The following is a 14,519-nucleotide window of genomic DNA, read 5'->3' on the forward strand; positions in this document are numbered from 1 at the left end:
TGCAGGGATATTTCTCTAACAGAAATACTTATTTTAAAAAGCCCTGAACCACTTGACACGTATCATCACTGACACACACCGAACACCCACGCCCTAACACTGCAGTGCAGCTCCCTAACACGCAGGTAATGGCTCCTCGGGTGCCCAACAGCCCACGCGGCTGTGCACGGCCTCCCCCTCAGAGTGGCTATACGGACCGTTTTCCCCCAAGCACAGGCTCCCACTTGCTGCGTTTATAACACCGCACCCACGTGCAACCGCTGCCCGGTGCGGCGGAGCCCCGCGCGCAGTCGGAGTGGTCGTTACTAGCGGTACCTGCTGCTTAGGGTGGTGCGTGACAGACGGACGGCTCCCTCGGCGTTTACGTCACAGCAATTCAACCCCCCTGGCCTCACTTCCGTTTCTAGCAAATTTTAGCCTTTTCCAGTTAAACGTGCCCTCATAAACACATATTTGACAGAGACACCCCAAAAGCTATGGGAGGAAGCACTATCCAGCGGAAGGGCAATTCAAGAATCATGGGGGAATCTACATGTAATGACAGGTATGTAACTGTACCTACGCTCACATGAAATGTGGAACACAATCAGGAACCAGCAAATAAATAGCAAGATATTTAAAGTAAAAAAAAAACCACCATACAGAAATGGGCTATGCTCTATGCTATCACATTTAACATTCTAACAGCTACAGCTTGAAATAGCAACTTCAGTTTAAGAAAAAAAATCTCACCTTTGCAAATTTACAGTTGCTTTAGAGTGCTTTTAAAACAAAGAGGAGGAACCCACAAGTCAATTTAAGAAGAAGTTGCTACCATTTATTCTAATTGTAGACAAGCTAACAACGGACAGAAATGGACCTGAATATTCTGTTTCCGGAGGCAGAGATTTGACATTCAGATGCTCTACCAGCCATATAAATTTACCTGTCCGCAGAAACCAAAGCTCTCAATTTGTCTCATCCCATTCCCTCATGCAGCTCCTGTAACTCTCTGACTCTCGAGGCGAGCACCTGCCAATTTGCTTCCATGCCAGTCTTTTAATATTCTCGGTGCAGATAACATACAAGAATGCTAGAGGTGTGTGGGACCAGCTTACACCAACTGAAAGCAGCAGTGGGATTTTCTTCATATAAATGAGCTGATCACCTTAGTTACCCTTTGAAGTTAGTGAAGGGGAATACCTGCTTCAAGTACACGATGTCTCACATCCCAAAGATGCTTTCTTTAGGAGATGAATCATGTTTCAGATCACCTGTTTTTACCCCAGTGACTATACAGAGAAACTAGGACGAATAGCTCAGATGCAGGTATCTCAAATACAAAGGAAACAAATTCCCAATGAATAGGCCCAATATATTTAACCAACCATTCGAAAGTATTGGGACTTTTATTTCTGAGTGCTTATAAACACACACACAACGCACATCTCTAAAGTTTAAATCCTAAGTATGAAATTAAATAACAGGAAAATTCATGTACATGGAACTGCTCTAAACATGAGAGAAAGATACAACTAGGGATCTCCCTTGGAAGTTTTTGGTGAAAAGAGACTGTCATCCATAGCAGTCATTGCAAATATTTTTCTAACTCCATTCTGTGCATTGAATCATTCTATATTTCTCTCCTCATAACCGTATTTGAACGAGCAATTGTTGAAAAAAATGTATCCAGGTTTCTTAATTTCACTACAGAATCAAGGAGGCCAGCTGGTAAGCAGGAAACTTTAATCTTCTGTAATTAGCAATGGTGGAAAGGTAACGTGGGGAAAAAATCCAACACGCTGGAAAGACAGACAATGTTTGTAACAAGTTACGTACAAAACCACTTTTTCTTCACCCTTCTCTCTTCCGGGTTGTATGTTCTGTACTATTCCAGGAGTCAGGTATGAAAAAACAAGCAAAAGGTTAACATTATAACCATTTTAATAAAACTTACTGTATTATTTGCACTCTCAAAATACTTCTGAAAATAAAGTAAAAAAATATTTAGCATTCTTGAAAGTCTTAAGGAATTTTTTATTAAAAAAGCAGTTTTGTTTGTTGCTTCTTTTGACCCCAATTCTGCCTCCACATTACGCTTAGATGTAAGTGTATCCTTCTTATTACCATCATACAGTTGAATTTCTCTGGCACTGAAAATCACATAAAACAAATAAACCCTCACACAAATATATACAGGTAGCCAGAAACTAATCAAGAAGAAATTATGTTGTCTGTATTGAAGAGTAAACACCATTTTCAAATACCAACAAAACATCCAATTTGTTGGCATCTCACCTCCATCTAAGACTCCTGAGTAGGACAAACTGACTTCCACAAAGGAATTCCTACAACGACTTTGGTTTATAATGACCTAGAGAATTCATACCCCATACATAGTATTGATCTAGTGGATTTCTGTAAAGCTGATATGGCAGGCAACAGGAAAAACTACACATGTGAACTTCATGATGAGAATAATAATTTAAACTCAGTATGTCATATTCCAAATATACAGAAAAGACCCGATTATATTAAACACATATCTTCTGCTATAAACTAGCTCATCCAGCCAGATCCCAACTCTTTAATACCTCATGACTGAAGTAGCTAAGTATACTCTGTATCTGATGAATATTAGGCTACGTATGGAAAGCCTTAAAAGTCTGCTGCTTGTACTGATGGGTGTATCCATTTCTGCATGTTTCAGAAACAAAAGTTGGTACTGACTAAACTATGCTGGTTATCAGAAGGTGACTAGCCATACCGGTGCTGGGTACTGCTGGATCAGTACAGTTACTTACCAAAGAGCACGTTTATAGCCTGCAAATATATTCAGAAACTAGTTTCTGAAAATTCTGTCCAGAAACCACAAGAAATGGAAACAGCTGCATCAACTTAGTACTCTATATGAACTCATTAGGCCTGCTGAGAAACAGGCTATATTTGCAGGAGAGGAGCACTGCACTAGCATGAATACATGCCTCTGGTACCTCAGCTAAAATCAGTATGGCAACATACTACCTAGTGTAGGCATATTAATTAATTCAGAGCCAAATCCGTGGACAGTACCACACTGCCACAGCCTTCTTGGCTAGATTTACAGTTAGTCTGGCAAGAATATTACATTAAAGTAGCTGCGCTACTTGTAGTACCCAGACTAGTGTCAGAGGATGCTTTGGTAGCTCTGCAGTATTGCAACGTGCTCTGTAGTCACACTTGGTTCTTGAAACAACTGTCATTTCTAAGCAAATTTATGACGTAAAAGTAGCCCATTGTAGGTTCAAAACATAGCATAGATGTGGTTACATGGTGGTCAGATGTCAAGGCCACGCGATATCCTGTCGAATGGCAGCATTCCCCCGACACTTTAAATGGTTCCTCACATAGATGAGTTGTGTATGGAGAACATTACACAGTCTCCTATACAATAGTCATTGGAAAAATTGGGAAAGCTGCAAATACTTCACTGATCAATTTTTCTGGGAGGCATGTTTGGAAAGAATAAAGGAATATGAAGAGAGGTAAAGTTTCTCAGTTTTCACATCCAATAACAACATTCCAATCTTAAAAAAAAACCAAAAAAACAAAAAACCAACCAACAAAAAAAACACAACAAAAACCCAACAGATAAATAGACATGTGTTGACTTCCTGAAGCAGGAATGTAAATATTATCACAAGACAAACAACTCTGGACAGCCAGAGCTTAAACGTGTATTAAAACATAGCACGTTCTGAAAAGTGAGATCGTATCAGTGTACAACATCTCTGAAACATTCCACATCAATGTGATCAGTTTATACATTAACAGCTATGCTTATTTAACTACCTCTTCAGCAAACACATGAGCCACAGGAGACAAAGGTGAAGCTGAGTTCCTTCCAGTTAATACATCAACAGCCAAGGTCAGGTCCTCCCCCCAGTTACCTTTTCACAGAAATTCTCTCTTTATTCACCAACAATATTGGAGCTGAAAGGTGTAATGTCCTTAACCAGAAAGCACTGAAATGCCTGATAACACAGGAATTAGCTCCTGTAGATGCTCTACTGTATTTAGATCACTAACCTGCCACAGGAGCTAAAGCAATTCGGACTTGTTGCCCAAGCTGTCAATGCTAGATGAGCTGCCTGCAAGAACGGAAGCTAGCTGATTCCACTGTCACCTCACACTTCTTTTCCCTTTGCTGCTTGCTAAAACTTCTGTCTTAATCGAAGAGTATTTTCTCCACTCAAGCATACCTCAGCAGTACATTGGCTGACAAACTTTTATGGTCAAATCCTTGTCTTCATTTACTCCTGTACAAATCCGACACTTCACAGGGTGGAGCCACAAACAAGAACAAGGGCATAACCCAAATTACATGACTAGACCGATGTGCTAGAGAGAATCCATTCTTCCACTGGCTCTGCAGGACTGACTGGCAGTAGAAGGCAGTAATAAAACTGAAGTGGGCAGATACTCTTCATACTTGAAAAGTTCAGGATCTAAACAGGAAATTGCACTTTTTAAAGAATCACTTTCAGAAATAAAACTGCCTTCTGATATTCATCCTGTTACTAAAAAGTCAGATTGAGATATCAGATTACAAGTGAAAGCTATGCAATTCCATCTGCATTGCTTTCATATACCTATAAAAACGTTCTAAGGGATTTTAAAAGCAGTTCAAGAGTAAAAATAAAATGATCCCTCAAGCTGAAATGTTAGGATCTATAGGAGGGCATAATTGGACATTCAAGTGTGCAGTGCTGGTGGTGTTATTATTTTTGAGAAATAATGACTGAATCCTTTACATGGTCGAAAAGTACCCATGTAACATTAATCATAAACAGCATGCACGGACAACCTGAAAAGAAACATCAGGCACCGCCTTTCTTTTGCAATTGCTCCAGTTTTCTTCTTAAGAGGTTGTAGTTTTCCTTGGTCCCGGGTGCCGTAGGATCAAGCTTCAGAGAGACTTCATAGTGCTTCTTTGCTAAGTCAAGATTTCCCCAGCGATGATAAAGCACAGCTGGAACATCAATGAGGAATTTCATTAGCAATATTGTTGAATAACGTGCAATCTTGCCAATCACTTGGAAAACAACATTAAAGCATTTGTTTCCAGTGAGGGTCTCTCGCTGGCTGGTGGCACAGTAGCTGTTTGTTCTGTTGCCAAATGCAGGAGCAAAGCCTGGGAGCAGAACTGGCATGGGAATGATGAAGGAATGAATTACACTGCAGCCATAAATGGCCCCTCTTATCTGGTGAGCTCATTGCGGGTTACAAGCATAGCATAAATGAACCAATTTGCAGACACTGAAGTGCAGCTACCTCTGGGCTGGATTGTGCAGCCCTCTTGATCTGTCATATCGTGTGACAGCTTTTCTGGTTTAGTGCCCTGTTCTTCTGGCTGGCAGTTCTTCCAGGAAGTAAAATAGAAATCTGCCCAGCAGGAAGAAGGCTCAAAAGATTGCTTTCTCTTTTTAAACACAATGAATATGAAGCAAACAAACAATACAGCTGATAAGAGTTAGAAAGGCTCTTACCCAAATTACCATGATAACTGGCAGCATTTGGATTTGCTTTAATTGCCTTGAGGAACAAAGCTTCAGATTCCTGAATAATTGAGAAGAACAAGTCAACAGGACAGTCTACTGTTGTAGTATATAAAATAATGCAAAATTTACACACTATTGTGATTAAAAACCCTCCCAAATTATGCCATATCTATATGATACCATCATATATGTATTCTAAGACTATGTGATCCTGTAGCTCACATGGCTACAGCCTCCAGAAAACAGTAGTAATGCTACAAATAAGTAAGTGCCATGCTTTCACAGGCTGCTGTTATTTTAGCAGAGAGCTACTAAGCCCTAGTGAAGTTTGCAAAGCAGTTTCTTTTTTTTATTATTTATTTATTATTTTTTTCCATCGTTACAATGTTTTCAAACATTACCTACGGAAGTTTTCTCAACTTATTCAGTCAAGTTAAGGATAATGTAATTCAGTATCTGAGCAAACTGCTTTTAGACACCTTTCCCTTTAAAATACTTTTTGGCGTTTGAAATGGGGGCATTCCAATAAAGCCCTTTCAAACAGATGTTTCAACATGGTTCTCCATGAAGAGTAGCTGAGTGCCTGTTATTTAAAAAAATCAAGCCGACTGAAATATTCCTCACATTTTCTCACAAGTTACCTTTCCCGTATTCCCACTTGCCTTGTTACTCTTAGGACTGTTCATATCAGAGTACTACTTAGAAAACCTGAGCTCTCTCACCAAATATTCAGTGAACAATTTACTGCTAAATTTATTCTCTAATTCAAACTTTTTTATTCTTCCAAACTAGCTCCTAATACATGTACGTTTGTTCCAGAGCACATTTCCTCCAGAAGTTAAAAAATATACATTCTCCCCAATCCAAAGGGAGCATATTTACTTGCTTGCATGCATGTTTAAGTATTTTAGAGAGCGAATTTTACATAGATGTCTATGCTGTGACATGTTTTAGGGAAGGTTGCCCATTCAGTTTCAACGCAAATGACCTGAAGATAAAATTACCTCAATGTGGTAGGCTTCCGTCTGAATGCACATACTTGCTGTCTGAGGTATGTGAGAACAATAACCTGGGGAAAAGGCTTTTCCTTTGTGCTAAGCTTTTATTACTTAGATCCACAAAACACAACACAGGCTCTACTGAAAATGAAAACCTGCCAGCCAGATTTTTGATTCCACCATCTTCTCATGTGAAGCATGAAATAAGTCTCTGTAAGGGTCCCTCAGGGGACAAGAAATTTCTGATGTCAAGATTGAGTCACTCAACTTTGAGTGACTTAAGAGCTTCCCAGTATGTCCAAATTCAAAGCCAAACTACATGCTCCTTTCAAAGCATTGCTGAGCACAGCTGAGGCTGCCACTCTCAAGCCAAGAGAGACTGACGCAGAAAGTGCCTTCATCTTCTCAGGCCAAGGAAATTACAAACCCTAGGGTTCTTGACAAATCCTTTTTGCAGGACATCCTGTTTCAGAAGAAGGTATACTTGGATAGGAGTGAACAAGGGAACCAGATGTCTGGAAATTTAGGGAGTATATGACTGCACAGTGCAAGTTTTATTACTGCTTTTCCCTGGCATAAGCAGGAGCTACAGCATTCTCATACCCAGACTATTAAAGTTCCTGGATGCATTGGTCTCTTTGAAACCCACACTATTTAGTGTCTTTATTAATGTTTTGGATGATGGGACTGAACGCACTTTCAAAACTTTACGGAGAGCACCTAAGGGGAGGGAGGGGACACTGGAGGGGAGAGCTGCTATTCAGAGGGACCTGGACAGGACAGAGAAATGGACTAGCAGGAATCACAGAACGGTTGAGGTTGGAATGGACCCCTGGAGGTCATCTGGTCCAACCTACCTGCTCAAACTGGGCCAGCTGTTCAGGAGGCAAGTCCAAGCACGGAGACTCCATAACTTCTCTGGGCAACCTGTGCTAGTGTTTGGTCACAGTCACAATAAAAAAACATTTCCTGATGTTCAGAGGGAACATCCTTTGTTTTGGTTTGAGCCCACTGCTGCTTGTCGTGTCACTCGGCACCACTGAAAAGAACCTGACTCCATCCTCTTTGCATGCGCCTTTCAGGTATTTATATACACGAAGAGCCTCCCTCCGAGACTTCTCCAGGCTCAACCTTTCGCCACAGGAAAGATGCTCCAGTCCCTTCATCACGTTTGCAGCCTTTCAGTGGACTCTCTCCAGTATGTCCACAGCTCTCTGGGAACTGGACACAGAACTCCAGGGGTGGCCTCACCAGTAGAGAGGAAGGATCACCTCCTTCAACCTGCTGGCAGTGCCCCTAATGCAGCCCAGGATATCATTAGTTGTCTTTGCCCCAAGGACACATTGCTGGCTCATGTTCAACCCGGTGTCCACCAGGACCCTCAGGTGCTTTTCTGCCAAGCTGCTTTGCAGCTGGGTGACCCCCAGCGTGTACTGTGCCTGGGCTTGCTCCTCTCCAGATGCAGAATTTTCCAGTTCTCCTTGTTGAACTTGATGAGGTTCCTACCAGCCCATTTCTCCAGCCTGTCGAGGTCCCTCTGGGTGGCAGCATGACCCTCTGGCATATCAGCCATTCCTCTCAGTTTGGTGTCATCTGCAAACTCGCTGAGGGTGCACTCTGCCCCATCATCCAGATCAATAATGAAGATGTTGAATCAGACTGGACTGCAGATATCTCATGAAGTTCAACAAGAGTAAATGCAAAGTCCTGCATCTGGAATGGGATAACCCGATGCAAAAGCACAGGCTGAGAGGCAACTGTCTAGGAAACGGCTCTACAGAAATGGATCTGGTGAGCCTGGTAGACAGCAAATTGAACAAAAGCCACCAGCATACCCTCACAGCAAAGATGACCAACCACATCCTGGGCTCTATTAAGCAGAAGTACAGCGAACAGGTCCAGGGAAGTAATTCTTCTCCTCTATTAGCACCTGTGAGACCACATCTGGAGTATGTGTTCAGGTTGTGGCTCTCCATTACAAGAAAGACATGGACCTACTTTAGTGAGTCCAGCAGAGAGCCACTAAGATAGTTAGGGGCTGGAGCACAAGACATGCAAGGAGCAGCTGAAAGAACTGGATCTCTTCAGCCTTCATAAGAGAAGATGAAGGGCAGACCTTATTGCCATTTACAACTTCCTGATCAGATGATACAGAGAATATGGAGGCAGACTCTTCTCACAAGTCTATGGGATGGGAAGAGACACAATGGGTGCAAGCTGGCATACGGGAAATTCCAATTAGATAAAAGGAAACTTTTTTTTTTTTTTTACCAGAAGGGTGGTCAAGCACTGGAAGATGCTCTCCACAGAGGTTTTAGAATCTCCATCCATAAAGGTGTTCAAGATTTAACTGGAGATGGCCCTGGTTTGGGTCAGGGGTTGGACTAGATGACCTCTGGATGTCCTTTCCTGTCAAAATTATTCTATGATTTTAACTCAGTCACCCGAGAAACATACTGAGACCCAAACATTTGGCAAGTCTAGTGGTGTGGCAAGATAACCTCCTATTTTCATACAACCTTCCAAGCCTAAAAATCAACAATGAATTGGCACTTGAAAGCATGTAGTAATCAGAAATCCCACAAAATTGTATTTTTTTTCCACTGTAAATTTTAGTATTTTGGTCTAATAAGTATATTTTTGCTTTCTTCACTGGGCAGGTTCACAGCAACCAAAGTGAAAGATGTGCTACCCAGTTAATTCAGTCTTATTTAGGCACAAAGGAGAAGTACCTAATGTATGGACTCATCCTTTCACTGATGAAGCACGATGGGACAACATGTGCAATGTGTTCCCAGAAAATTTAATGAAATAGATTCTCGGAGTTGTCTGCCATTACCATACATCTTCAGCTACATGCTGAAAACATTTTTATCACCACTACTTTGCTCAGCAGCTAGTAGAAGCATACTGGCTGATTAAAGGCTACTTAAGGTGCATCATATTCATATTACTGTAGATATATGAAGGAAATATACATTCCAGTACATTGGTGATACTTCAAATTGCTGTATCTTGCCAAATCTTTAAGTGTTGCCAAGAATCTTGCACACTGCATATAGCAAAGGCTTTGGGTAAGCACACTGCATTCCATCTGCTGCCAAGGCCACAGTACAAAATTGTAGTCTGGCTTTATTTCAAATAATAAAAATGCTGAATGGTTTCAATTTATTGTACTTTTTACAGAAAAAAGCATAGATGTATACTTAACAAAAATACAGCATACATATTTTCAAAGAAGTAAAGACAGTTTGGTTCTCATCCATTATGACAAGAACAAGCATTTAAAGGAGAACTCTAACTTGGTATAACAGATGTTAATTAAAAACCAAAACAAAACCACCAAAACAGCTCATCCTTAACGTGCTTTTGTTTCTGGAACAATAAATCATTCCTGAGTAGATACAAACAGAAATCATAAAGGGTTGGGGTTTTTTTGGGCACTTAGGAAAACCATCTTCTGTTGAAAATCAAAGTTCATTTGATACTAAAGGAGAATATTGTGTGTTTACTGGAAGGGAATCTCTCATAACATAATAAAACCTTTTTGACTCGATGTCTTTTAAAATAAGAGATAAGAAAAAAACCCAGGACAAATCGTACTTTACGGCAACAGAGATAATACAGTAACAACTTTTATACAGACACATAACAAGTAACCTAATAAATGAAATGCCTGAGGTTATACAACACATCAGACACAGCCAGGCAGTCCTCCGAAAATTACCTCCATCACCTTGACAATATCCATCCACTATACGGGCTCCCACTTCTCTGTTTTTACGTGGTGAGGGGGAGGACAAGAAATCTGATTTTTTCATGCTTTGTATTGTCATTTAGTATTCTCCCACTTAAAAACCTCTGTATCTCCTCTTTCCAGGCAATGCAAAATCCAGCTGCTGAGATGATACCCTTTTCTAAGTGAGTCCCCTTTCCAATTCCCTTAATCTGCTCTCCCTGTTAAACCCCATCAGTTTCAAGTGACTAGTTAAGGTTTTTGCTCTATGCAAATCTACTATGCCATATTGAACTATTAAAACACTCACTCCCTGCTTTCTTTCCTGGGCTCTGCTCCTTTTGCTTTATTCAGGATGCTGACTTGAAAGCTTCATTTTCCCCTACTATCATTTCTACTTTATCTCCAACACATTCCCCTGCAGCATAATGACCTTTCAGAGATAGCAATCAAAATCACTATCTCCTTTTTTATTTTTTAAATACACTAAGACAGAGTTGTTTCTCCTATACCTGGAGAGGTTTTCCAGCTTGTTTTCAATTTATTTTTTCTACTTATTTCATTATAAATGCTCTTTATTCTGTCACATTGCATACTCTTTTTGATGAGTAACTCTAAAATCCTCTATTCTTTCACAGTCATGACTCACCAAAATAATCCTAGCAATTACCTCCTCCATAATCTCATCCCTTATACATTCTGGATATTAATTTATGTCCTTCTGGAACTTTGTTAAAGTAACCTAAAATACGTATTTTATAACAGTTTCAGGTGGAGAGAGAAAAGAAAGAGTGTACAGAAAAAAACCCAGGCAGTCTACAGAAACAGTAACAAGGTGTCCAACAGCATCACTAACACAAAGAAAAGCAAGTGCTGGGCCTTGGCTTCACATGTGGAAAGGTCATGACTCCACAGCTGAACAGGACTGTAGAAATTTAAGTGGACACAGTAATTGGTGGAAAAATTTATCTATTCTGAGAAGCTTCACATGATAAAATCTTCTTTCTTTGCATATACTGAGTATGTTCCTTCAGTGCTGCTAACATTATCCCTATCAAAAAGCCATCAACACCCCCCAAAACCAAGTTCAGTAAATGACATTTTTCTGAGGAAAACCAAAAACTTCCTTGATTATTAATTTGTCTCTATCATACACATAAATCAGTGACTATGGAGTCAATTAAAACAACTAAATATATTAACTGTGTATGATTTATTCTCTGTCAGCTCATACAGTTCCTTTTGGAAAATAACTCATTCTTATCCGTTCCATTACATTTACTACTTGTAAATATAAGTATCTAATGCTGAGGTACCATCACAGGCTAGTCCACTGCATCCAAGAGAAAGTTCAGTATACTGCTCGGTGTATGGACTGTTTCTCATAATATTCTGGGATTACCCAGGTATCCCATCCTCAATCTGGCATTAGCAAATCTGTGTATCTCTATTTCAGATAGTGTCTGAGGCAAAGGGGCTAAAATTCACATTGAGTAATGGTAAGCCTTGCTTCCTTTACATACCAAAAGCACACGGACTAGTTCTTGAACCAAGGCCTCTAAATCAGAGCAGGCTCTCTCTCTCAGCAGTGAAGCAATACAAGACCCTAACTGCCCTCTAGTGTGCTTAAAAGCCTATTTCTCTCCACTGACCACTGACAGTTCAGGGCAGCAACATTTGTAACCCGGGCATCTAAAATAAGGTGGGGTGAACTTAGGCCAGAATCACACAGCAATACTGTGACAGAAATGGGCGTTGAAACCTGATTATCTAAGTCAAAGTCCACAATGACAAAGTCCTTAAACAGTTTCTACAAAAAACTTACACAGAGTTTAAACAGGAAAAAAAAAAAAAAAAAACAACAAAGCCCAAACCCCAACGCTCAGAAAGCTTTAGTTACCTACCTTATATTTTTGTGATTTCCCCAGTACATTTGCCAATGAAAACATAAGGGAATGATCATTAGGTATTAATTCCAGGGCCTCTCTTCCAACTGCTTCTGCTTGAGCTAGATTGCCTGGGAACCCATGTAGCGGAAAAAGAGAAGGCTTCTTTTAACACGGCCTTATTAGTTACTTTTCATGCTGCGAGCATGCATATTGTACAGATAGCTGATGACATGCATTTTTACAGAAAACCACATATCACACACACACACAAATGTAAAATCTTGCAGAATAAGACAGTAGAAAACCTCCATTTTGTTTCCAACAGATGACATCTTCAGAAGAACAACAAAGCACAGATTCAAAAGTTCTGAAGTTTGGCTTATAATACAAACATGCTTGCACAATGATGGCATTTCAAATAAGGATCAGAAATTAGATTTATGGGCTGGATTTTAAGTGATGCTTTAAAACCATTGAGTCAGAAGGTATTCTTACATTTATAGAGAGTGGCTGGGTAGCCAAAGAAGAGGCAGAACTCCTCTTAGATAAATACAGGAAAAGCTTTAAGTTTTGCTAGACGCTGAATTATTCATTAGAAGATTCAAATAGGCTTGTACCTGTGTTATCAAGCAATATAATCATATTGTTCCAAGCCAAACTATGCTCTGGTTTCAGAACTGTAGCATTCCTCCATGCATTCAATGCATCTATATGGCGATTCAAATCCGCATACTAAAAAGAAAAACAAACCCAGAAATTTCACTCTGATTTGCTTTACTTTCCTATCATGCACTAAAGACACTGACGAATTGTTAATGTCTCATCCCATTCTAGTAGAACTTGTTTTTATAGACAAAAATAAGAAATGTAAAAAGAATACTATGGTAGTATGGAAGACAGTGATATATATTAGCTTTACCCTGCCTTTCTCTGGGAGCCAGGCTTGTTTTCAAATATGCATGTATCAAAAGGATAGGGAGGAAAACCTGCACACAATTTAGAAATCTACACAATAGAATAAGAAAATATTTAATATAATTATTTCCAAGAATGTAAATGGAATTTTTTGGACATAGCTTTCTACCTAACAATATACTAATGACTGCAAAAGAGTCTAATATTGGGAAATGATTAAAAATATATTTTGAACAAAAGATCATAATCTATATTTTTGTTCATACCTCTGTATGAAAAAGTAGGATGACTAAAGGTTGTACGGATGGAAGTATAATGGGAAAGCAATAGGAAAAGCTACCAAAAATATGAAATCACCCTGAACTACAAATCAAGCAAACTGGAATAACTATCAGCATTTAACAGTACATTAGAGTTATACACACACACACACACACGCAGAGAGATTCCTGTCATAGCTATCATTTATTCAAAAGCACTTACCAACCGCCCTAAATTGTAGTAACAATCTGGATATTTTTTCCTGTGTTTAATTGCAGTCCAGTAGCTTTGTTCTGCCTCTTCAAACCTTCTTAAACTGTTCTGTACTATTCCTAGATTCATCCATGCGGCAGCAAAATCAGGTCTGGGCAAATTTGGAAAAAAGCCAAGAGAGAACACAATTGAGCATTTGGAATACAAGATCCTATTGTATTATTTCTGCTCAGTTGGTGCAAAACACTGCTTAGCATTGTTCTAAACATACTGTATTTGTACAGCTAAGGACAGCAACTCTTCTGCTTCTTGGAGCTCATTTCTTTCTTTCAGAATATTTCCAAGGTTGTTCATGGCATGTACGTATTTAGGATTCAATCTAAAATTTAAAATTTAAGAGATGATTATTATGTATGTGACATGTATTACTATATGCAAATTGCTAGCTCTGCAATGCTGCAGATCATGAAAATGAATACCTAAGCATTTTCTTCATGTTAAACACAAAAGCAATTTTAGGGTAGTTCATTAAAGCAGTAAAATTCCTAATACCTTACAGCTTCTCTGTAGTATTTGATTGCAGCACTTTGATTTCCTTTGTCAGCCAGGTTTTTGCCAACATTGTAGTGCACCTGAAAACACAGATGAACATTCTACCAGATGCTATATAGTCAGGTATTTTGTGGAGACAAGTTGCTAAGAATTCTTACTCCAAATAGAAACAGTCAGCACTTGTGTCATCCACTGTTGGTTTTTGTGGTAGGTGGATACTTAAGACTGGACAATATATTCAATGAAGACACTAAGACAAAATCTGAGGAATAAATTAACAAATCATCTTACCTGTTCCAGCTATTTAAGAAAGATTATTCACTTCCTGATTTTATAAATGAGGTCACCCCACTTTCCACAAGACTTTTTACATGGACACCTCCTGCTCTTCATTTCATTAATTTGTCAGAGGTAAGAGAAAGTCTGACTCAAATCA

At 39.5% G+C, this 14,519-nt stretch overlaps 1 protein-coding gene across 6 annotated transcripts in view; it reads right to left on the bottom strand.

The window, feature by feature from the left end:
- The window catches only part of TMTC4 (transmembrane O-mannosyltransferase targeting cadherins 4), an 89,256-nt gene that overhangs the window by 30,428 nt on the left and 44,309 nt on the right, over positions 1-14,519 (bottom strand). For 3 of the 6 annotated variants that reach the window (XM_042805841.1, XM_042805845.1, XM_032997129.2), the window contains 7 exons: positions 14,084-14,163; positions 13,803-13,910; positions 13,541-13,682; positions 12,760-12,874; positions 12,158-12,270; positions 5,508-5,577; positions 1,370-4,990 (listed from right to left, as the gene is read on the bottom strand). In XM_042805841.1, the coding sequence (XP_042661775.1) occupies positions 4,839-4,990; positions 5,508-5,577; positions 12,158-12,270; positions 12,760-12,874; positions 13,541-13,682; positions 13,803-13,910; positions 14,084-14,163 (780 nt within the window). In that variant the 3' untranslated portion in view covers positions 1,370-4,838. Of the gene's footprint in view, positions 1-1,369; positions 4,991-5,507; positions 5,578-12,157; positions 12,271-12,759; positions 12,875-13,540; positions 13,683-13,802; positions 13,911-14,083; positions 14,164-14,519 lie in introns of those variants that run through there. The other 3 variants (XM_042805842.1, XM_042805843.1, XM_042805844.1) reach the window with 3 other exon arrangements.

The sequence above is a fragment of the Tyto alba genome, unplaced genomic scaffold (genome assembly GCF_018691265.1).
Source record: "Tyto alba isolate M040663 unplaced genomic scaffold, T.alba_DEE_v4.0 Super-Scaffold_45, whole genome shotgun sequence".
NCBI classification, from domain to species: domain Eukaryota; kingdom Metazoa; phylum Chordata; class Aves; order Strigiformes; family Tytonidae; genus Tyto; species Tyto alba.